Source organism: Agelaius tricolor, unplaced genomic scaffold (assembly GCF_023055355.1).
Source record: "Agelaius tricolor isolate 1412-34295 unplaced genomic scaffold, bAgeTri1.0.p SCAF_9, whole genome shotgun sequence".
Lineage (NCBI taxonomy): Eukaryota > Metazoa > Chordata > Aves > Passeriformes > Icteridae > Agelaius > Agelaius tricolor.
The window spans coordinates 20,132,862-20,157,237 of NW_027269269.1; the positions used below are offsets into that span (position 1 = coordinate 20,132,862).

At 45.6% G+C, this 24,376-nt stretch overlaps 2 protein-coding genes across 3 annotated transcripts in view; one reads left to right on the plus strand and one right to left on the minus strand.

Annotated features, from left to right (window-relative positions):
- The window catches only part of ITFG2 (integrin alpha FG-GAP repeat containing 2), a 12,244-nt gene extending 9,005 nt beyond the window's left edge, over nt 1-3,239 (plus strand). The window contains exons 12-13 of one of the 2 annotated variants that reach the window (XR_011680117.1): nt 74-1,440; nt 1,518-3,239. Coding sequence is in view for 1 of the 2 variants with exons in the window: in XM_071433023.1 (XP_071289124.1) it covers nt 74-216 (143 nt within the window). In the remaining variant the exon portion in view is untranslated. Of the gene's footprint in view, nt 1-73 lie in introns of both variants that reach the window. The other variant, XM_071433023.1, reaches the window with a different exon arrangement.
- NRIP2 (nuclear receptor interacting protein 2) lies at nt 2,113-21,790 on the minus strand. Its single transcript, XM_071433025.1, has 6 exons — nt 20,724-21,790; nt 15,983-16,159; nt 11,452-11,534; nt 10,911-11,035; nt 9,002-9,054; nt 2,113-8,193 (listed from the first exon to the last, which is right to left on the minus strand). The coding sequence occupies exons 1-6, from the start codon at nt 20,952-20,954 to the stop codon at nt 8,101-8,103; spliced, it is 762 nt and encodes a 253-aa protein (XP_071289126.1). The 5' UTR covers nt 20,955-21,790; the 3' UTR covers nt 2,113-8,100.
- Nucleotides 21,791-24,376: the final 2,586 nt, after the last annotated feature.

A 24,376-nucleotide genomic window follows, 5' to 3' on the forward strand; every position in this document is an offset into this window, starting at 1 on the left:
TATTTCTTGAGGAAGAGGCTTTCACACTGCCTGGTGAGAATTCCTAACAACCGGTTTTCTCTCTTCTTCTTAGACAAAAACGATGTTGATGCTGTCAGAAACCTGATTCACAAAACACTGTATTTTCCTGAGAAATACCATCTCAGCAGCCCCTCGCAGGATCCTGCTGGAACAGATTCTTCTACCCACTGCAGTGGCATCCAGGATCCCTTATAACAAGAAGGCTGACATCTTTAATTCTAGCACAAGCTCATCTGCAGCTGGAATTGGGCATCTGATGAAGATGACTGTTCTTTCCCTGTCTTGTGAAAACTTCCAAACTGGAAAGGGTCTACAGGCTGTGAAGGGATGTTCTTGGCTGTAGGCTCGCCTGTATGTGGTGGGTTGGTTTGCCTTTAGATGAGGTAGCTACAAGAACAGAAAGGGCCAAGGATCCTGCACGTAGGCCTTCTGTTGCCAGTTTCCATAATCCTCGCAAACTAAAGTGCTCCACTGGTCACTGTGAAGGAGCAGTGAGGTCACAGATGGAGAGAACAGCTGAGCCAAGTCCCCATTTTGACCTATTCTTCGAAGTACTTCAGTGAATACTTGTGAGTTCTTAGCAGGATCACAGTGCAGGAAGTGGAGATGGAGGAACTGAGTTAGGGTGCAGGCATGGGCCTTCTCTCCCACTTAAGTGTATTTAAAGTAGAGCCATGCATTGTTTGTCTTTGCTACTGCTTTTCTGCCAAGCAGTTTCTCACAAATCACCTGTTCTGAGTAGCTGGAGACATGCACAACTTGCACTAATGAGGTGTGGAGAGAGAGCAGCTCCAGCAAACCCAGCTCTGGTCAAGAGTCATTGCTTGTCTCCATCTTCTTGGGCAGGGTGATCCCAGAGAAGGCTGTGACTTAACAAAGCAGCTGTGAAGTGGTCAGTAAGACCAATCTGACTTAACTGTGGATCTGTGGTGCTATGAGAGCTTGGCCATCCCACAATAAGCAGTGGAAATGCCACTCCTGCCTCTTGTGGAGAGCATCATGCTTTGAGTCCTGCACAGCTGAAAGAGGTGGGCTGGAAGTGATGTCCCACTGGCTGGCATGAGGAGTCTGGTAAAGTGGAGATCATTTGCAAAAGCTCAGGCATGAGCCTTTCCACATGCTGTTGTTGCTGTGCTTTTCCCTCTCTTAGCTTGACTCTTGCCTAACTCAGCTTGTTAGGAAAGGGGCAGCAGGCCTACCTGCTGGCTTGCATCGATTATCCCCTTTCAGTTGTGTGATGTTTTATTGGACATGTGTGATGGATGGAGCTGTCCCTTCGCCCTTACAACAGCCTGAGTCACAGCAAATACAATTCAGTGATCTGGAGCAAGTGGCAGCATTTAAAGATCCTGCAGGCAGTTGAAAACCTGCTATGCTTTATTCTGCAAAATATCCAAGGGCAGCCCTAACTGGGAGAAAGTGCTTTGTATCGAGAAAAGGAGTGTCTTGCCCTTGGTGAAAGTGACTATTGTTGAAGCAGCCCTGTGTGGTTGAAGGGCAGGATCTTTACATAATAAGCCTTAGCTGTTCTTTGCAGTTTCCCTCTGTAGATTTATATAAGCTTTTCAGAGGACAGTGCTGTCCTCTGCATTTGGTGGCAGTGGAAGTTGGAGCATGGAGCAGTGAAATGGTGTGAGCTGCTCTGTACCTGCCAGCTTGCTTCTCAGGCCACTCTGTCTTCTGACTCTCTAACTGCAGTAGAAGTTTCTCTCCATTTTAATGGCCTTGCTGAGAAGCATTTTTAAATGTTCCCCTGTCCTACTAAGTGCTTGTGTAAAACTGAACTCTTCAGGCAGGACCTTTCAAGTAATAATAAAGCTTATTAACAGTGCTGTTGAGAGCAGCAAGGCTGGAGTCTGTGAGCTGTGGAGAGCTGATACCACAGGGACCATCTACTCGTGGGCTAAAGCAAGGAGTTTGTCTTGAAGCTTGTCAGACCTAGACTGCAACCTCAACAAATTGTCAGCTCTTGTGACACTGAGATGTGCAGCCACCCATCCCAACAGGAATCATCACCATAGCTTTTGGCAAATAGGGCCTGGCAGGGAAACAGGGTGGCCTACACTCATAACAGAACAACTGAGTGCTGTCTGTCCATGCCAAATATAAATCTTTATTAGCAACACCAAATATAAACCTTTATTAGCAACACAAGCGCAAGGGGTGTACAAATGGGTGCACATGGCTGGAACTGTTTTATGCAAAACAAACTTTGCTGTACAGGTTGAATGATTTCCAAGAAAGGAAGGTCAAACTGATCCACTGTTGGACTATTAATTGTTGAGAAAGAATGGGAAATGGTTGCTGAGGAAGAGATGACATTTTTCTAAGAACCATCTTTAAAAGAAAATGGGGCAAAAGCCTTGCAAATACTGTGCACCCCAACCCTCTTTTGCTGGCCTGAGGATAAAATTGCTGTGCAAGCCCAGGCAATGCACACTATCAAAAGCAGAGGTGAGAAAATACAGACACTACAAAAACATCTGTTCCCCAAAACTTTTTAGCTCTTAAAAACCATTGGAGAGGAAAAATACGAACATTTGAGGGCTTCCCCTGACAGTTTTATATTGCGTGCAGCATATAATAACTTGCAGATGCATTTTGCTCCGGTGCCCCTTGTGCACAAGAGAAAATGAAAAGTGTCTACAGAAGAATAAACTGAACATCTCTACTGTTCCTTGGACAAAAGATGGCTTTCCTTATTTTTTCCTGCCTTGAACTCCTAAGAGCCAAATACTTCCTGAAGTCTGTTATTCAGGCTACTTCCACTGGCAACAATTTTTCTGAAGTGAAGTGTCCATCTTCTCTGGGAAGGAGCCACTTAAGGCCCTGTCTCTGGAGTGATATAGTTACATTATACTTTCTTTGTAACTAATTGTCTCTTTGTCCTTGCCAGCCTACGCAAGCTGTAGAGTTGGAATTAGAAGTGGTTCCTTCCCACACAGCAGAAAATGTTTGCTGTATCCTTCTCTAGCAGATTGGCATAACCTGCTGGTGCTGGGAAACTTTTCAACAGGGCAGCATTTGCAGGACACCTTTGTATGTCCCAGTGCCAGCACACAGCAAGTGAGGAGTCTGACTGTATTCTCAGGCACTGGGGGTATTTGCAGATAAATGATTCATGGCTTTGGTTCTGATGCTCAATTTACTAGCAAAAAAATAAAGGAAGGGGGTTGCCTTATTTTCCTGAGACGTAATAAACCTGCTCTCCATCCCTGCCTTTGTTTTTATTATCTTTCTGCTATAATTTAGTTATTTCTATAATTCTTTAGGTGTATCCTGGCATGTGCCAGTGGATTCTCTTGAAAGGAGGATTGAATGCAAACGTAGGTATGTGGCTCAATGGTCTTCAATGCCATAGCTCACCTGGTGGTAGTGAAAGGAGCAAGCCTCTGGGAATATGGATGGCTGCAGCTCCCATTCTGTTCAAAAGCAAGTGACCCCAAGCTCCTGGAAGTGGTCCTGATTATGGCTTTGGCAGAGTGCCTGTTCTCAGGAAGGACACAAGTCCTTCTCCCCACCCCAGGTGTATTGCACACTGTTCCAGAGATTTGCCATGGCAGGTGTTTCCCTGCAGACTGTTCCACAGCTGCTGTGCCCACTCTATTAGAAAGCAGCCCTGATAGGAACTGACAACCAAGGTGGTTCAAAGAGATTATCCCTAAAATAATAACATTCCATTTTTTGTCTTGAAGGGATAGGTCTCATCACGAGGAAGCCAGTGTTGGACACATACAGGATGTGCTGTATGGAATATACATACTTCTGCTTTCTGTATGGAAGTGTTAGCATTTTTGATTTTCAGTGAAAAAGACCTTTAGATTATTCCTTTGCTCCCTTTATCTCCCAAAAGCAATAGAGATGACTGGAATTGGGAGTAGGGAAGTATATCTGTATAATAGTCTTTTCCAAGAGAAACTACAATTAAGACAGTCTTCAGCCTTGCCAGCCCACTCAAAAATTACTTACTGTGCTTCCCAGTGTTGGAAGACTTAAAAATGACCATGTTTGTAGATGGGAGTTGAGTTGGCTTCTTTGAGATGTTGTAAGTCCTATTTTACAATCATGTTTTAAAGCCAAGACTTCCTTCTTTCACAATGGAGGTTATGCTTCAGATGAAATGACACAAAAATGCTTTGGAGAAAGAAAAATATCTGTGGGCTAGAATTCAGAATACAGATTCAAATGCAGTAACTGTGTGTCATTTTATGCCAAGTAACTTGGGGAGATGAAAACCCACCAGGAACTGTGTTGGTGAGGAAAGCAGGTACTGACCCTGTAGGATTAGACTGTGATTTAGTGAATGGGTTGAAGTGAGGTGTCTGCCATGGCATCATGACCTGCAGTTCTCATTTAGTCATATAAATGTTTTTTTCTGGAAGTTCTGCCTGTAGCAAAGCTTGATGGGGAAGTTCCAAGATAATCTGTTGGCAACAGATTCCTCAATGTTTGGACAAAAGAGACTTCTACTGAGTGGATCTCTGTTCAACTGACATGGACAGGAGGAGGGTGAAGAGTATGTCTTCTGCCCTGGAGCTGATTTCAGAGCAGATAAATTTATTAATTTATTGCTTTCTTGGAAACATCCTCTCTGTGACTGAGAATTTATACATGCAGTTGTTAAAAACAAAGAGGAAAGGCTGGCAAGATTGTGGCACAATGTGGGAGTGTATTAGCAGCCAGGGCACAAGGCAAGTGTTAAAAGGATTCTCTAAAAAGGAAAGAATTCCTTTTTGAAGGAAATTTGTCACTTACCAGTGTGAAAAGAAGGAAAGGAGGATGAAAAGGAGTCACTAAGCAGAGAAGAGAGAAATAGATAGGGCTGGAGATTTTCACCTACTGTAGCACATCAATTCAAAGATGAGCCTGAACTGTTAATGGTTTAGGATATGAGGCATATGATCCACAGAAAGGCTTCAGAAAGGCTGTAGGATGTTCTGGATGTGAGCAAAAGCAGTTATTCCAAGACAGACATGTAGGAACAGCACCTGGTGAATTCCAGCAGCAGCTAGAGTGCAGTATCTGCAGGGCTGCAAGTGACAGGCAGTAGTCAAACAATTGTCAACTCAAAGTCATGGCAGTTTTCTGTAGGATCCCATGCAACACTCCTTTTAAATCATTGGAAAGATTCCTGTTGGCTTCAGTTTGAAGGCTCCTTCTCACCTACACCCTGCCCTAGCCAGGACCCAGCTGCAAAACTGACACCAGGCACTGCTCTCATGAGGAAGTGGCCAACACTTAAAGCTGTTGGTGGCCCTCCCCTTCCCATGCACTGGTGGGCACCAGCAAAGCCCAGCAAAAGCTGTCACACTCTGGAAGGCAACAGAGACCTGCCTGGGCATCAGCAAAGCCCAACAAAAGCCCTGGGGTGCTCCACAGGGAAGCTGGGCCTCATATGGGCCTGGCAAAGCCTGGCAGAAGCCCTGGGACACTCTGAAAGGCAGCAGGGCCCCTTGCAGGGCAAAGCAAAACTTAGCAGAAGCCCCAGGGTGCTCTGGAGGGAAACAGGGCCCCTTGTGGGAAGGACAAAAGTCATCAGATAGGGTTAGGTGGTTGTGGTTAGGTGTAGGGTTAGGGACATGGGTTAGGTGGTTGTGGTTAGGTGTAGGGATATGTTTAGAGTTGGGGTTAGGTTTTGTTACATGGTTTGCGGTTTAGAGGTAGGGGTGAGGTTTAGGCCTTGGAGTTTAGGTTTAGGGGTTGGGGTTAGCTTCATGGTTAGCATTAGGGTTGGGGATTATGGTTAGGTTTTGGGATTAGGGTTTATAGTTAATATCTTTATGATTAGGTTTCTGTCTTGGGTTTAAAGTCACATGGTAAATGTTGGGGCTACAGTGTTAAATTTAGGGTGTTATTTTTAATGTTTTGTTTTATAGTTAGGAGGTGGAGATTTGATTTAGGTGCTAAAATTAGCATTAAATTTTAAGAGTTTGTTTTAGGAGTTAAATTTAGGATTAGGATTTAGTGCCTTACATCTTAGATTTAGTGTCATTGTTAGGGTTTATTGTTTGGGTTAGGGCTAAAGTCAGTTTTTGGGTTGTGATTTAGAGGTTTTTTTAAATAGATCATAGAAATTAATAAGATTTGTAATGGACATGGTATCTGTATGTATAGACTATTTGCCCTTGTTCTACATGCTGTTTTTAGAGGGCAGTGGGATTTGGAAACTGGGTGAGTTGATGCATATAGCAACAGGTGTTTTGCCTATCACAAGCAAGATTTTGTCAGCAGAATTGGCCCAGGCACCACGTAGACTGCAGCTAGAATACAAGATGGTTTAGTACAAGTGTGAGCTCTCTAGACCCCTTGATAGGGATTTGAGAAGCCAGTCAGGCATGCAAGTGATACAAATCCAGGAGGAATTACTGCTGCTTTGGAAGACAGGCTCATGGAGCAGGCATGCTTTCATGACTAAATGAAAGAACCATTGGTGTCACTCGAGAGATTCATGGAAAGCAGTTCATGCAGCCAGAAATAGTCAGATGCACAAGTAGAAGAGTGGCAGAGATGTCAAGGAATGTATCAGAAGCTGCAAGATATGATGACTCACAGTAAAAGTCTGCTGCTCCTTGTGGGAGCAGCAGATGCCAGTCACGCCGACTATCACTGGTAAGTGAATCCCAAATCATATCAGCCAGGCTTTACTCTGATGTCCTTAGCATGTGTTAAACTAGTACACAAAAGAACTAACAAAAAAAAAAAAAGAAAGCAAAAATGCATACACACGTTTTTTGAGAAGCACAACAGAGACAATGACCAGTTTGATAAAAAAGGAAGAGAATCAGCGGCGTTTAATCCAGGAAAATAGGCAAAATGGGGTTGTCATAGCCTTTTAAGGGTGGATAAAGGTATATTTTGCAGTTGGGATAGTGAATCAGTAGCCATGAGGCATGGAACAAGCCCTGATCTGATGCATTTTCCTAGGGCTAGTTAAGAATAGATTATGTATTTTTAATATAGCTATGCTTTAGTATGGAAGTTAAAAAGGAATTAAAGAAATCAAATAAACCCAATTGTTAAGTGACTTAATAATCACCTTTAACATTCCAGATGAGTTCACAGCTCTCTAACCAGAGCTAATGCTACAAATTCTCATTTGGTGCAAGAGAAGCAAAGCTGATGGACTGTGTGATGCCAGGACTCAAGGCTGATGATGTGTCTATGTTTAATCACTGGATTTCAAGTTGGAAGAAAGGAGCTGGCAGAGCAGAAGACTTGGTGCTGTAATTCATCTCAGCATTTAAACTGAGTGGCAGGATCTCCGATGAAGCAGCAGAGGGAACAGGGATGCAGCTCTAGCAGCTGGAGTGCAGAGAGGAGTGGCCTGGCCAGAAGAACAGGGTGTGCAAGTCTGGTTACAGGGTGTACACCAAGAGATGGTAAGCATTGCCATTCATATAATATAGCTTAGTGCCCAGAGATGCAATGGCAAAGCCCAAGCCCCTGTCAGTGCTTTAGGTGTCTGCACTCAACATTTCTGTCAAGGTTTCTTAGAACTGAGAACTCTAAAACTGTTTTTGCCACAGTTTTCCCCAGAAAATACTTCTGTTTTGCTCTGAGCCAGCAAAAAGCAGCAAAATCCAGCTTCCCAGAGTACAGACAAAGGGAACAGAGCCCTTCTGACAAAGAAACAGGACTGGTGTATGCTGGCATTGAGGCAATGAGAAGGGAAAGATTCATGGTAATCTTTGGAGGTCTTCAAAGAAAACGCTGTTCTCCTGTCAACAGAACAACTGGAGATTGTTCACAGAGACTCTCTTGTGAACAGAGTGTGTTGTAAAGTCATTAAAGGGGTAGCATAAATTTATTACTGAACCAGAAATTGGAGTGACTAGGGCCAAATAGCAGAGCAAGAACAAAATGCCCACTTGGCACATCAGGACAAGCAAGAGGGTCCACTGAAAGGAGGGATATCTCAAGTTGAGGCACTCCCAGTGACAGTTTCCAGCACCCACTTGCCTTTTTCTCACTCCCCATTGAATGCCTCAGCCTAGAACTCAGCAAGGTTAGGGGCATGGGAGCCTCACCCTCATCTCTCTCTCATGGCAGCAAGTCTCCAGACTTGGGGAATGCAGCCAGTCACTGACCAGGCTCTTCAGAGGCATGTAGAAAAGGCAGCTCCTCACTCAGTGCTTTAAATCTCAGGACTCCTTCCTCCAAGTCGATGCAACACTAAAGAAGGAGAGAGACAGTTATTTTCTGGACATTTCAGATAGCAAATATCATTATGTCTATGATTAGGGAACACCTGTAACACCTCTCTGGGTTTGTAGAGACCTTACAGTTTTCCTTCCCTGTCCCACATGCTGCCTCCTTGCTCCAGCTCCCTGTAGTGGGGTTCATCTCCAAACCCTTCACAGGGCCATTTCCCTCCCTTCTTCCTATGACCCTCTCTGAGTTGATGTCCTCACATCCCTCAGCCATTCAATCCATTGGTTTTTCTTGTTTTATGAGCCTGGCATGTGGCCACAAGTGTGTGACAGGCAGGAACCAGCTTGCTGCAGCCATATCCTGAGCCACCCAGGAGCCAGGCTCAGCAGAGCACTGACCCTGAGCCAAGCTGACAAAAGGACTCTTTCCACTCATGGCCAGTGAGGGTTGGACACTGAATGTGATCACACAGCTGCACTTGGCTTAAAGCAAGGGCACAGCTTGTTCTCATCTGCCTTCCAAGGGCAACATGGGTCTAAGTCGTGCCTTTTCTTGTCTCCTCTTCAGTTTCCTCCTGCACGTTGTATGGTCGGGAATACAGAAAATGGGAGATGTGATAGTATCCTACTGAGTGTTTTCTTTCTTAAAACCTTTAAGAAGGGCTGGGAAGGAGTCAGTGACTCAGAGCATACTGCACCCAGTCAGGCAGCTGTGTGACAAGCATTGCCCTGAGAGACCTGGACATTAAGTAATTTTGATGCTTACAACAACCAGATCTTGGAGAGCTTCCTGAGAGGACCCCTGCAATAAGCAAGGAGCTGGTCCTTACCTTAAGAGACAACAGAGTCTGGAGGCCAATGCAAAACTCCAGCATTTCATCATCTGAGAAGAGAGAAGAGACTTTAGGTTATGTAATACTGCCTCATTGAAGAAAGTGTGTCTCTCCTGTAAAAGGATATGAAATACAAGAACATCTGATTCATGAATTTTTATGAATCAATATGAAGCAGATAAAAAATAACAAGGAAAAGTATGAGTTAAACACACCAACATTAACAAGCAGGTGGTAGCAGTGACAATAATAAATCTCTCTCTTCTGTCACTCACTGATGAGCCTTTAAAGGAGCTGTTTAGGCACAGTCCTGTAGATGGTCAAAATGAACTTTGCAGCTGATAAGAGAAGGAAACCATGATTATCATGACTACTATGAGATAAATTTGAAGGTGTTTGTGTGATTGTTTGAAACTTAATATGAGACATCAGAAGGGGCTTGTGAGATCCCATGAAACTTACTGTGGGCTGTGTAAGGGAAGGACAAAAGGCAGAAGGCAAGCAGCAGGGTGAATCAGGGGAGAACAAGCATGGGAAAATGGAGAGGAGAGGGGATAAGGGTCACATGCAAGCAGGCTCTTGGTTTAGGTTTCTGACCAAAGCCTGCACCTAATGGCTGCAGTCTAACTGATCTTATGAAATAATTTCATTAAGGTGTTTTTTTCCATGTAACTTGTCTGTCCTACTCGTAACCACTGCAAGTCTTCAGTGTCAGCAAACATAGAAGATGCCAGGGGTTGAAGTGGTAGCTAAGGGGAATTCCCAGGTCCTGGAGTCTGCAGTAATCAGCAGCCACTTGTAATTTCATTAGCACTTCATATGTCTCCTGGAGGCCTGCTTGCCCTGTAACCAGTGGCTGTAATTTACAATTTATTTCTACCACATAAGTGAGAGCACAGGGAGATGTAAGACACAGGTGTGGCAATTCTGCTCCTTCCAGGCAGCCATTTCCATGTTCCAACAAAATGGGTAGTAGGTAGTAGCTGTGGGGTAAATTCACCTGTTATGGTGCTAGTACAGATTCCCCATGAAGGGCAAGAACAAGCAGAGTGGAAACCAGGAAAGAAGAGCAAGCTGGAGTGTGTAGGAGGAGGAAGCTCTTTCTAGATAACTTAGGAATGTGGGAAGAATGTACATGAAAAGAGGGAGCAAGAGAAGCCTTGGAAGATGAACAGGACTCATTGAAGATGGGAAACAGATTAAAGCAAGAAGGTAAAGCTGGAAGACTAATAGGGAGAAAGATCGGGGGGAAAGAAGACAATCCTGTTATTTTCAGCATATGCACAGCTTGATGTAAATGCAGAACATGCACCCTTCCTGCTGTTTTCTGGGCCTGCCTCAGTGCCCCCTGGCCTGACTTTGTCTCCTATGGCTCCTTCCTTCACAGGGTCCTGCTGCAGGACACTGAAGGACACTCAGCACTCTGGGGCTTCCAGGTTCTTTCAGGGTGCTCCCTGCAGCAGAGGCAGAGGAGCACACAGAGAAGCACTCTAGGAAATAAGCTGTACCCTCTGTTACTTTCTCTGATGACTTGCAGACAGCCAGAGATACAAGTGCCCATTCCGTAGGAGAACATAAGGCACCAGAGGATTAATCAAGCCATCTGCAGAATTTTATGACAGCTCCATTTTAGAATTGAAATGAGAATTTTTCACATCCTTAGTTAAGACTGAAAAAGGACCTAATTTCTCCCCACTTTCAATGTCTTCTCTGTACTCTTCCGATGCCCTTTGCCTTTGGTTACATTGAGGGTATTCACTTGTATGGTGCTGTTGGCCTGTAGTGGAGGTGGCCACATCACCAACCTTCCACCATGTCATGCTTTTTCCAAAGGTCCTTTAAATGCCCTTGGCAAGGCAAGAGGGACACAGGAAAAACAAGGGAGAGGAGGGACTGGCACTCTCACCTACAACCAGTGCTGAACACAGCACTGTCTCCTGGCCAAATTGCAACTCCAAATGTTCTACTCGGCCAACAACGCTGGGGATGGGAGGAGAGAGGTCTCTGTCCATGGCAGACACTTCTTCCAGCCTGTGGGACACAAGAGGTATTATTGCCTCAAGCAGAGGAAGAGGGGGAAAACCAGGACTTCTCACAGATGGCAGTTCTTCTGGGCCTCACTGGGAACAGGCCCACAAGAGGGGGATCTCTTTCATAGCGTATGCATGGAGGCAGATTCAACCAGCAAAACCTCAGCACCAGCCACCAGCTGGGCAGCTTTGCCTTGCAGCACAGGCAGGCAGAAATGTACAGCTCTGCTTCAGAGCCTGGGGTCTGCACACACCTTTGCCAGTGCTCTAATGCCTTTCCCTGTAGCCCACCCTCTGCATCTTCTCCTCAACAGCCATGCCAGTCATTATCCCTGGGGATGGGAATCCAGAGTGCCTGGGTTCTTGCCATGGTTTTTCCTTTAGCCATCCCTCCTTTTATACTGTGCAAAGACTTACCCCAGCTGGTTTAAACACCTCTTGGAGATGAGGTTTGGTAGACACCCAGTGTTAACAGTTGCTTTCAATACCTGACCTTGGCACTAGAAAAAACAACAACAGATAATTACTGTAGGCTCAAAATTGGCATATTCACTCCTCCAACAGTGTGACTTGGATTTTCTGAGCAACATAGCCAAATTGTGGTGTTTTAGGCAGTAGTCAGAAGGCAAGAGTTTCATCCAAGACAATGGTGGTTTCCCCAGTGCTCTGCAAATCTCTCTCAAACACTTCTGTTTGAATTTGTTTTCCTTCATTTGTATTTGATTGCCCAGACATTTATCTTCGTGTGACTTTAACTTAACAGTATTCCAGTCAGGAGATGCACAGTTAGAGAAATTGTTCATAAAACCAACATGGACTTTGTTAGCAGAGCAGTAAGTAATATGCAAAATTTTCAAAGGAATACAAGAATGTGCTAGTTTTTCTCTCCATTTTTTCTGGTGTTGCAGGGAACAATGTCCCGGAGCTAAACGTTTATTCTCAGCAGAAAAGCTGCCAGAGGGAGAAGTCTGAAGGAGAAGCAGGAGCACCCAGGACAAACACACCTGAAATGAGCTTAAATTTAAGGCAGTTCCCAAGATAACTGGCAAATCCATGTGACTCCTGAATCCAAGACACAACTTAATCAAGAGATGACTATTTTGTGTAGGGCTTACATCATATTCCTGTATAGCTCTTTAAGTTTATAAGACATGATATTACAATAGTCATAGCTGGTGTCATTTGGCAAAGGGGCCTGCACCCTGCCCTGCACCCAAGTAACCTGTGCATGATTTTACTGGAATAGTTCCCAGTGCTTTGCTCATTTCATTTCTTTACCACTTAGAACATGAAAGGGAAAAGAAGATAAGGTTGCCATCTGTTTTCTGTCCCCTCTGCAGAGAGGTCCTTAATGGCAGGCCTGAGGTGATGAGGTAACAGCAGGTCACATTTATTTTAGGGGGTCTGAAAACAGCATCATCCAGAACATCAATAAGAATTAGGTTGAGGAAAAAAAAAAAAGGAGAAACAGGACTTAGTAAAGGAATAGGAAAAGATGGAATAACTGTCATCTACAAAATATATCTTTACCTATGGTGCCTGATCATACCTGTTCTTGATGGCCTACTTCTTCAAGGCTCTGTTTTACACCACTGCCCCAAAAAAACACCAAAAAATCCCACCCACAAAAATTTCCTTGGGGGGGCTCATTGTATTCCTACTATCATTTGTGTTTTTCCTGTGATTCATTCTCGTCCGTCCACTATGGCACTCTGTGACATGAACTACTCAGAAGCAGCAACAAACCTGACACTTCTTCTCTACTCTCATGCTCAGTTCCAACAAGTTTAAATGCTTGAACACCTTAAGCAGACCAGCATGGCTATGAGGGACTCTGTGCAGCACCATCAGGGTCAAGAAAAATGTCTCAATTTGCTGATTTCTTATCTAAGCCTGTGTATGATTATTAATCATCACCGAGAGCTGCATCCAGTATTTCCAAGATTTCATTTTCCAAAACATGCTATCTCTGAGTAGTTATAAAGAGAAAGAAGAAAACAACTCCTGTGAGAAATACTGGAATGCTGCAAACAGACAATACCAACAGGGTGCCTTTCAGCCCAAACCATTCTGTGATTCTATGGCAAAATCTCCCTTCTGATTTTAGAGCTCTGCAATATCTGTGCTGCCTGGTCCTCCCTAACACATCAGCCCTGCCTGTAAAGACTGTGGCCAGACTAAGCAGAGAGGCAAGATAATGCACAGAGTGCAGGTGCATGCCAAACATCTGCCTCCACATCCTCTTTACTCAGAAACAAGACCTGGAGCATGGATAGCAATTGCTGAGGAATCACTTGGGAGCAGCAGACTTGAGATGCATGAGCTGCTGCTGTTATAATAAGCCTAAGCTGTATCACTAGGCAGATTACTGAGTTTTGTTTCAGAGCAGGCTGGGAAATCTGCAAGTTAGAGACTTGACAGGATATAATAGGACAGTGATTATTCTGTAGAAAACAACATTTAATCTCATTGAGTGTAAACAGCTCTTCACCACTAACCATTTCCCTAGAGAACTCACCAAGAGCCTGAGAAAAGTCCTTGGTCCAGCGTACCAAAAATACAATGCAGGCAGCTCATAAGCACTGCAAGGCTTCTTGGACTAGAAGGACTTTTCATCACTTTACCCACTCTCATGTCTACTCCAGAATTTTCAGTCTGTTACTACCAGTCACGTTTATTTGTTATCTAAATGTCAATTATCAGAATTTCCAAGAAAGAGGGGAAGGGGAATCAGTAAGGATCACTATAATGAGCTGTGTTTTCTGAAATGATGTCAGTTCTAAAGTCAAGAAGCTGCTTTAGCAAACAAAAGGCTGATCAATCCTAGGTTGCTTTGGCATAGAGGAAAACTGGCCTTCTACAGCAGTGAAGTTTTTCAGCATCTATTTCCAAGTCAACAAGAGACAAGCCTCACCACAAAAAATAACAGCTTGATTTTATGTTGCAGAGGCCAATCATGACTAGTTTTGCAAACTACTTTTCAAAAATTGTCACAAAAAAGGGTAATTATGCTAAAGTACCATCTGGGCAACTCACCTAAGCAAATAGGAGGGTGAGTGACTGCCGTACAACTATTATAGACTAGGTCTATCTGTGATCTCTGGGACTTAGACATAGGGCAACTAAAGCCTGTCAGAGTGAAAACACTTACTGCCTGAATCTCCATGTACCACTGAAGTCTACATATATTTGAGTTTATTCCCTAGTCAAATTCAGTTACAAGTCTTAGTGACTTTACCTTAACAAGCATTCCAGTCAAGAGATGCACAGATGCCTTTGTTACCCCTTTGAGATTTTCAGCATATTTGCCTGTGTGTAAATGGTAGATTCACTTTTTGCAGGAGTCAGGGAAAAAAAAGACTTCTCTGGGGCTGTGCTCCATTTCTAATAAAAACTACACTATAATCAAGCAGATCTCCAAAAGGTACCAGCTCACCTCTCTGGTTCAAATGAACTGGCAGCCTGAATCCTATTTCCTGCCACAGCTCTGTTACTGACAGCAGAGGCTTTTTGAAGTTCACAAATGTAAACATCAAAAGCAGCAAGACAAAAAGAAGGGGAGGAGAGCTTCCCTTCCTTCAGTGTAAGATCAAGTGTGACAAACAGTGACTGGCTCCTAAGAAGGGCAGAAAAAGAGAGAAACGCCTGTGCAGAATTCAGGGAACGTTACACGCAGTGTTAGGTCTATTTCCTTGCTTGTGATGCTCATTAACCTTCCCCTGTGAGGGAAAATAAAATGTGGGTGACAGCTGGGGTTCAGTGCAATAGAAACACAAAAGGGAATGCCTGATGGACTGTAACACTGACTTAGCTACTGTCCCTGTACATGCCTGTCCTTGTTCAGTGTGCATGCCTGGCAAAAATACCACCCTTTATCAATAAACTTCCTCCTGCAGAACAATAAGGAGAGGCTATTAAAGAAAAAGAAACACTTTTATTTGCTCAAAACCAGGCTCCAAGTAATTGGAGAAATTACCCTGAGAGCCATTCATCCTGCCAGTCTGTCCCCAGGTGTGGTTAGTTAACCCAGCTATATTAAAGTCTAAAATGCAGGGTAAGCAATGCCTAATTGCAGCAGTGAAGGCTGCAAAACAAACCAGACAGTGGCTTTGCTTGGTACTGAGATATCTGATCTAAGCCTTTCAGAAACTTGCTACCAGGCTGTGTTCCTATTATAATTTATTGTGCTAAATGAATTTTCAAAGGTATATATATTTTTCTTGGAAGTGTAGCCTTTACACTCAGATATGGGAGACGTTCTTTAGGACAGGTAACTGAACTAAAACCAGCTTTAAAATGGGTTTTGTACAACAGATCTGTATCTTGGTGAGTCTCATATCTGCATGTTACTGTGCAGCTCTAAGCATCCAGCCCTCTTCTGTGGGCCACAGTTTTTGGATGTGCTTTCTCTAACTGCAGGGACCAGGGAGTAGCGTGCTCTGTGGTATAGGAGGATATAAGAAGAAAAGGAAGCTAAAAATACTGCTTCCATCAAGAGATGCAACTGTGCTAATTTGGAGCACAGTTATCCACTTTCTGAGGAGCTCCTTTGACACCTGAGAGAATCAGACTAGACTGGAATTAGTTAAATGTAAATCAGCTAGAGGCACCTGTCTTCAAGTGATAAGGAGACATTCCTTGCTTTTACATGCAGTTATAAAATACCTCGTATCATGGGAAAGCTGGCCTTCAAAGGAAGGAGATGTGATTATGGTAATTTATGTTCAAATATGGGCAACTAGAAGAAGACATGTAGCAGAAAGGCTTTCCTCTGGCTTTTGGAAAACCTGCATCCAGATTCTAGGAGAGGCCATGCATGAAATCTCTTCTTTTTGGCTGCAGCTGGCTTTGAAATTTATAACTCAGCATGGCCCTTGGGAGGAGGGCAGCTGGAACTCACTGCTGCTGATTTCACAGTGATGGCAAATGCTCAGTGTTGTTGCCTTACCTGGCACTGTATTAGCAGGGGTGAAGTCTCTTTTCTCCTGTCCTCTCCCTTTTCCATTTTTTCATCCTGGTCCTTTGCCAGCGGAGATTGAACCCGTGCAGGCAGACCCCTGGCCTCGCCCCGGAGCTTGTTCAGGTTGCCTTCCAAGAGGCGCCGCTGGACCACACTATGAGGCTGCTGTCTCCATCACAAAGAAAGAGAAATCCCAGCTAAGTATGGAGCTAAGGACAAGGATATTTGCTAGCCTAGGGATGCAGGTTGGAAATGCTTAACCCAAATGGTCGTCCTGATGAAAGACATGCTTATCCAAAAAAACTTTCTTTAAATCCCAAGATTTTTTTTGGTAGCTGCTAATTTGGTGTTAAAGTGTTGGGATGTCTGCGGGAGGCAGGTCTCTGGGATGCAATTATTGGAGGAGAAGAATATGCCTGATGCATGCTCTCCCCACACATATCTGTTCCTTCAGCTAAACATGCACTGGAGAGTCTAATTTCTAATTAGAAATTTTGAATTAGTGCACTGCCTGCTGGGTGTGTGCTGACATCCCACCAGGCACATTCACACCTTCCAGTGTGGGAGGGCACGAGGAACACAGCATGTGTGTGGTGCACATGTGGGCAAGAAGGCAGGACTGCAGATATTTTAGGTGTACCAGCAATTATTTGTAGTGAAGCAGGAAACTCCCCCAGGAGGAAACTAAAACGAGCTTCTAATGTTCCTTGGAGTCTGTCTCTGCTCCCCACCATCAGATGCTCTAGATTTTGCCCAGTATTGATCCATCCAGTCCCTGAACAGCTACTGAATCAACAATGGGCAGCACCAATGAAACAGGTGCTTGTTGCAGGTAGCTTTGTCCTTTATCCATGTACTCAGCCCCACAGCCCTTCTGCAGGAGTGCAGCTGCTCTGGGTTGGCCATGGCATTCCCAGTAACAACAGCCTGTTTGAAGAAAGGCAAACAATCTAAAGGGGTTAATGTGCTACAGCTTAAATTGTTGTTTTTATCTCTCTAAAGAAAAAGAAAAAATTAAGTAATCTCCCAGGTGATGTAGCAGTTTGATGCAGGATCTTGTCAATGAGCAGGCAAAACACCTGAACTAGACCAGACCTGCCAATGAGCTGGGCTGCATTAACCCCACAGGTTTCTTGTGTTTCAGACTAGTCTCATGCATGGCTAGAGAGCTGAGGCCAGAGAAGCATGCAAGCTGCAATTTGAAGTACCCTGATTTGTCAGATTTGTCCAGTGGTTGGTGCAGGATGGCTGCCACTGGCTCTTTGGTCACACTCAGCATTGCCCTTTGCAAGATGCCAAGTTCCTCTTACCTCTGCCTCCCTGCCACTTCAAGGGGTGAGAGTCAGATCGTTCACTTGCTGCATGTGAAACACCACAGCAGTTGAAAAAATGGGGTAAAAATATCTCTCTGTTCCTGGTCTTTTCCCAGCCTACTGTGCTGGTCCACAGCACAGCTGGCCCTTGTACTTAGCTCCCTAAATACTCTGAGCACACTGCCAGTTTGGCTGCCAGCTAACATCTGGGCCATGGGAAAAGGGCAGGGAACAAACAGCAGGTCTCCAAATTCCCATCCTCCCTCTTGCCTCTCACAATCTGGCATGCAAAGACCTTTCCCACAGAACGAGCAAGCTCTTTGCAGCTGCCACCTCTGTCCCCTTCTTGTCACTCAGGCTGGGAAGAGGCCAAGTGCTGGTGGGGATTAGCTGAGCTTTGGGATTTTGGAGGCATCTAGTTCAAGAGCAGACTCCTAGGGCCCTGCCTATCTTCTCTCTCACCAGTGAGATGGAGAAGTGGAGAGAGCGTTGTAGCTCTTGGACTGGTCAGAAACAATTAGCTTTAGAGGATGGTAAGGGAGGATGTTGTGAGTGTTGTGGCCAGGAGCTGGAAAGGATGCCCTCTCAGGGCACTTAGAGGGATCAAAGAAGATTCCCAGTGCAACTTAGGGAAGGTTCAGGTTTTCCTATGTGAAACCTCCAGGCCTTGCTATGATTAGTGACATTGTATGAGCTGGGTATCTTGATTTTTGGGAGGTGAGAAGCCAGATCTTCAGGCCTTCTTGGTATTTCCAGAATATTTTAGCTCATGTAGCTACTTTTTTTTTTTACATTTTCCATTTAAAAAAACCCCCAAAACTGATCATGCTTTTTGTTGCAAAGGTGGAAACACAAGATCGCCACGGAAATGTGTAATTACTCATTATTGGAGACATGATGGGCCCATCAAAATGCAGGCACTTCTGGATGCATTGCATAAGCTGAGTGCACACCCAGAATACACAGAAAAGAGTGGCAAAAACTAACAGCTTGTGACTGCAAAAGAAAGTAGGTATTTTATTTTAAATTACATGAGGCCTTGCTCTAGTTTTAGGACATGGAGCTGCCACAGCTGGAGTCTCTGGCACTGTCAATGGAGACCTGTTTTGGGGAATTAATTAAACTTTCCTCCCAGTGTCAGTGCTGTAGGAGTCAGGGGTGTTTTACTCTCTCTATCCAAATCAAACTCTCCAGCACATCCTACTGCTGCTTCATTTTCAGTACATTCCTTTTTTGTATTCCTGTCCTCCAGGAGGGAGCCAGATCAATTTAGGAAAAAGAGATGGGGTTTTCATAGTGCTGGAGAAATGTCTAGAAAAATAAGCCAAAAGCATATTTGGGACGCTGATTTGCAGTGCCCAAAACATCACAGCAATATCACAGTGTCCCACTGAGTTGCAGGAACCTCTGAATCCCACTTGGAAATCTAAGACCTGGTTCTTCTTTTGCTCCAAGTTAAAGCAGAAACAGAGGTACCACATTGACCCCAGGTATGGCACTGTGTGTGTGAACTTGGCACAACGGCCACACTTTATTTTGTGCCCTCTAACACCAGAGCAAAATGTCCATGTGAGAAAAACACGTCATGCTTCATTCACTGCTCCTTAGGTCCATGGTAAAAATGTTTCAGCTATTCTGTTATGGACCAAACATGAAGTTGCAGTGGGTTGCAGTGACTGAACACTGCCGGCATACAGCAAGTTCTCCTGCCTGGAATGGTTATTTCCAGCAGGAGAGCTGCTTGTGGCAAGTGATTTAAACAAGGACTGTCTCGCCCAAGGAGCCCCTTAGGGCTTCAGGGTACCTTCATGTCACTTTGAGGCATGGTGTGACAGGAGTCAGTCCCAAAGCAAAGCTGGCAGATGTGTTTCTGCCTGCCTTTGTGGCTGGAGTCAGCAAACACGCACCAGAAGCCTCAGAAGTGGCTCATCCCCATACCCTGCCCAGGGACGCTGTGCTCCGGAGGGGATGTTGGAGCTGCAGCACTGCAGGCCCCAAGGGCCAGCACTGGCTCTCCGGGCTGCAGCGTGGCCAGAGCTCCTTCCCCACGGGGAGGAGAGTCCCTGCTCCTTGCTAGGACAGCACAGATGTGACACGGCTCTCGCCCTCCAGCCGTGACTGCACGCAGGGCTGGAGGGACACTCCACACCATCCCTGCTGACAGCCATGAGCGCGGCTGCAGAACGGGAGCAGCAGCTCAGGGGCACTTGGAGGAACTACCCAGCCCCTGCCATGCCAGGGACTCCCAGCAGCTGCTAAGGGAGCTGAGGGAGCTGCAGGGAGGGTGGTGGGAGCGGCAGGATGTGCCAGCACGGGAACATGGCACTGACCCCTCGTCTGCAAGCCACTGCACCCCAAGGTTTCTGCAGGGAGGATCAGCTCCCGTTAGTGCCAGGTCCCACACGTGTGTGGCCCTGTGCCACTGCGTGCCTCGGGAGCTGGGAAATGACTGGAGGCACACACACAAGAGCATCTGTGGTGCTGCTGCCACTGTCTGAGGATACAGAGGGGAGCACAGACTGCAGGCAGGGACAAGATCTTTTATGACACCCACTGCCACAGATGGAACAAGTGATTGTGCCCCCATCACAACCAGATGTGAGCCCTCCTTTGGGAAAATGGTTTAGACCTCCACATCCTTGAGCAGTTTAACTCTACAGTGGAGAGAATTTGGACAGCAAAACTGCCTGAGCAAGGAGAGTATGTGTGCAGTTGAGCCAGGGAATCTGCTTCCAGCCTCGAGGAAACCCTTCCAGACCACAGACTGCCAAGGCTGCTGGAACAGACCTCCCTCCCTGATGCTCCCTGATCCACGTCACCACAAGGAGATGCCCACAGGCCTCGCTCCAGTGCCTCCTCCCCAAAGGAGTCATCCAGAGTGCCAGGTGCTGCATCTGCCTGCCTGCCTGGTTTGCAGTCCTGCCCTTTGCTTGCCCCTCCAAAAATTCAGAGAGTGGGGGGAAAGAGAAAAATGCAAAAAGGTGACAAGGTCAAACATAAGTCTCTCCGAATTTCATTAATTGTACTTCCCTCCCTTCTGAGTCCAGGAAGCATTCTGCTTTTGAGCTGGATCTTGCAGGGATACATGGGGGCTTTCAGAGATGTCCCACATGGAAATATACGTGTCACATGAACATACATAGGTATCGGGTGAATGGAAATTTGGATTCTGGAGAGTCCTTCCAGTCCATGTCTGCCTGAGGAGTTTGGTTCCTATGCGGAGGCACAAATAGATGGATGCAAGCAAATGAGTGATTAATTCTTTCCCCTCACCCTGACCTGCTTCTAGATGATCCTGAAGGGAAGTCTCATTTTTGCTGGACCTATGATCCTTTCACAAAACCTGACAGCAGCTCCCAACTGGAATGGAGGCTATCAGGAGAACCCCCTCCCAAACGGGATCCCACTGGACTCACCAGATCCTTGGAGGTGCCAAGCCTTGTCAAGCCATCCAGGGGCAGCAGATCAGCAGAGTCCTTGTGCACAAACTGGGTGGCCTGTTTGAGGCGCCTCTTCTGTTGCAGAATAGCTTTGTTCCTCAGCTCCATCTCACACTCCTGTCGCTCCAGGTCGGGAGAGCCCTCGCTCTGCTTCTCCTCCTGGTCTCCTTGCCCCAGTGGCAGGGGGCAACTCTTCCTTGCGCTCATGGTGAAGATTCAGAGAGAACAGGTCCTTCTTGGTGTGCTGGGGTGTTCCCTGAACTCGTCTCCTGGTGTTTGCCCTCTGGAGGCTGACTCAGTCTCTGATCTCCTTTCCCTTTCTCTTCCTCACGGCTCTCCTTCTCTTCCTTTCTCTGCCTTTCCTCCTGCTCTCTCAGTTATAACTCACCCATCTCTGAAGTGTCTCGGTGCCTGTTTCTCCCTCTGTCCTCTCCACTCCGTGTCCCTGTGCTCCCGCCTCTTCCCCTCCCTCACTTCTCCTGCCCTGACTGCAGCTTTGCCTCCTCCAGTCCGTGGGTCCGTGTCGTAATAGAAAAAGCCCCGCGTCAGAAACCGCTTTCCATAAATCACGGCAGAGCCGGCAGGATGCTCCGGCTGGAAAAATCCAGCAGCAGGAGGATGGCCCCGCTGGATGCTGGGGGCTGGACTTACCTCGGCGGGCTGCGCGCACGCACCGCGCGTGTCCGTGTCCGTGTCCGTGTCCGTGTCCGTGTCCGTGTGTGTGCCCGCCTGTCCCCGGCTCCTGGGGACACGCTACAGCAGCCGGCGGCAGCCTGCGCGCTCCGCTGCCTCTGCCAGGGGGATTTGATGCTTCTCCGTGTCTCTGTAAATCCTGGCAGCAGCTCGGGTCAGCCTGGAAGATGATGCATTGCCTTGGTAAATGAGAGAGAGTATCCTCCTCAAGGCTCCTGGCAGGCATGCCCAGTGTCATTTCTGCAGAGAGTGTCGTGCCTTTGCAATAGGCTGCGCTGAGGGATTGTTCTGTGTAGCTTGAATGAAATGCTGAAGGTCTGCTTTCTGCTTCCAGCCAAGGCAGGCTCTGTATTGTGCCCGACTCTGCCCTCATTTCCACCCCACTCCACCAAAGGCAATTCCCTCTGATGTTGCCGGAGCCTAAAATCACTGGCTTGTTGATACCAACAGACTTGGCTCCCTGTTTATACCAAAAGAGTGCTGACACTGCTGCAGTGTGGGATGTCTGGACCAGAGCAGACATCCCTTCTCTCAGGGGAGACAGGACATAGTAGAGATCTGGTTTTCAACTTTCTGTCTCCATATTGTCCTGCTTGAAACTATGAATTTTAACTTGAACTGATGCTGTCTCATTTTGATCCCTTTTCTCTGGTTAATGCACTGCCCTGCTAAGCACCAGGTCTGATATCAGGTGCAGGGGAGGAACCAACACTTTACTCAGCTGTGAAGCTAAGGACAGCATTACATTTCCAGGAAAGCCAGCAAGGGGTGAACAGCTTTTATGTGCATCACAGAAGGAATAGCAGCAACTGACTACAAAATTTATAGCAAAAGGACACTTTCTGTTGCTCCTTTTGTTTGTTTTCTATCTTAGTAGTTTGTAACATTCCAGTATTACTGATACCAATTATTTCTGTGTTCTAAACTGTGTATAAAAAAGTGAGTATTAAATATTAAGAAGCAAATCCAATACAAGGTATTATGGTTTCCACCAAATCACAGCACTAGATTTTTCAGGAGTAGGAGTGGAAATACATTCTAGCTGCTTTATACTCCAAGGCCAAACTTCAATACCATAATGCAGGGAGAGTCTCAACAACAGCTCAGAGGTGTTTTGAGCTGTCCTTATCTATCTGTGAGTCAAATTAAGAAGAGAATTTAAGTAATGAATATTTCTAGGGAACCTGTGTTCCCACAGTCTTGTTTTCTTGCCTGTGGGTTGCTCTGATTCCTGATTTACACACACTTTTGACCTCCTGTGGCCCCACTGAGTATCCTCTGACTCTTGCCATCAGGCCCTTTAACCATCCATGTCATCCAGTACAGAATTGTGCATCTCTACTCTCACACAGGGCTGGGAGGTGCTTCCCCTCCTGCTGACTGTGAATACCTCAGCTACAACAAGGCAGATGATGGTAACAAGGGAACTGCCAATTTTCTTAAGGCCTCAGAATGGACCCTAAGACTGTAAAGTGCTACAGAACATCCTAGGAGCAGATCACCTACAGTCCCTGCCTTGAAGTCTATGGGCAGAGTTACACAATTTCTGATGAGATCACCTCCCACCCTAGATGTGTATGTGGGAATGAAGAGGAGGGAGCTCTCCTAGTTCCCAGTCCCAGCACCTCCTTGCAGCTAGCCACACTTTATTAGTTTATTTTGCACAGCATTTTGGCTAAATCTGATCAAAATTGGTTTGCCTTGCAGCTGGGCTGGAGCCAATGCTTCAGCAGTTCTGCTTTTGGGTCTCACCAGTTAGTGCTGGTCCCTAACTCATTAAGTATTTCTCTCTTTGTGCCTCAAAGGGGAGGAATCTTCAAGTCTTGTTTAAAGCTTTCTCTCTTCCTTCATCACTTCTGCTTCTACATTTAGATCACTTAACTCTTTATATGCTGTGATGTGTTAGTTCCTAGATCTGGCAAAAAATCCCAGCATTTTTATGGGGGTGAAATCAGCTAAGGTACTACATTCTCCCATCAAAGACATGATAGGTTCTAGGTCACTGTTTCTTTTCTATTCAGCTATTACTTTTTCCATCCTGTTCCTCTTAAACAGAGCCCATTTACTAAGTAGGTTAGGTGATTTCTGGCTTAGTGTTTTGTTTTTTTTTTTTTTTCAGAATGGACACTTCTATAGGTTTTCTAATGAGACATCAGACCACAGTTCAGTAAATTTAAGGGGAATTTGCAGCAGTTATACCTTTCCCAGTCATCTTTTGCAGGCCCTGAAAAATAATGTATGACTCACCATTAACCTGTATTAGAAAAATAAAACTGATTTTGATGCAAATATTCATACACAATCCCATATACACCAATAAACTATTTTCTGATGCAGTCACATCAAATAATCATAACCCATTATAGCTCGATATTCTGCACCCTTCATACAGGAATCTTTACAGGGTTTGTAAGAGTGCTATTTAGACAATAGAAGAAACACTCTGCCTCCACAGAATATAAAAGCTCTTCTCCCTGCTCCAGCTGCCAGTTTGGCCTTCCAGCTCAAACAGTTACAGGTCAGTGGGAGCTCTGGTGCAAAATGTTCCAGGTTCTAAGCACTTTAGCCGTGTTCATGGGTGTTGGTCCCTGGACCTGATCACCTCCGTGCCTGAGAAGCCCTGAGGAAATCAGAAGTAGTGCCCATACTTCTAAGAAAAGGCCCTGAAGAGCAGCATTTTTCCCAGAAGCCAGTTTGCCCAGCCAAGAAGCAAGAGAGGGTCAATATATTCCAGTCAGCTACTCATCTGTTGGAAGAAATTCATTATTAGTACCTGGAGTAGTAAAGGGGAAAAATGGACTCTGTTGAAGGAAGCAACTGGCAGATTAAAGAATGTGAGGCAAAGGTTTTACTTCCCTCTGTCAGGAACATTAAAGAGCATCCTAGTTGTTTGAGAAGCTGCTCAGTTGAGCACTTTCACTGGTTTGGCTTTAAAT

Coding starts and splice junctions, on each gene's coding strand:
- NRIP2 (XM_071433025.1), bottom strand. CDS start 20,954: ATGAGCGCAAGGAAGAGTTGCCCCCTGCCACTGGGGCAAGGAGACCAG. Junction 11,535..15,982: donor CCCTGCTAATACAGTGCCAG/GTAAGGCAACAA, acceptor TGTTTTTTCTAG/TGCCAAGGTCAGGTATTGAA. Junction 11,036..11,451: donor AGGTGTTTAAACCAGCTGGG/GTAAGTCTTTGC, acceptor TGTGTCCCACAG/GCTGGAAGAAGTGTCTGCCA.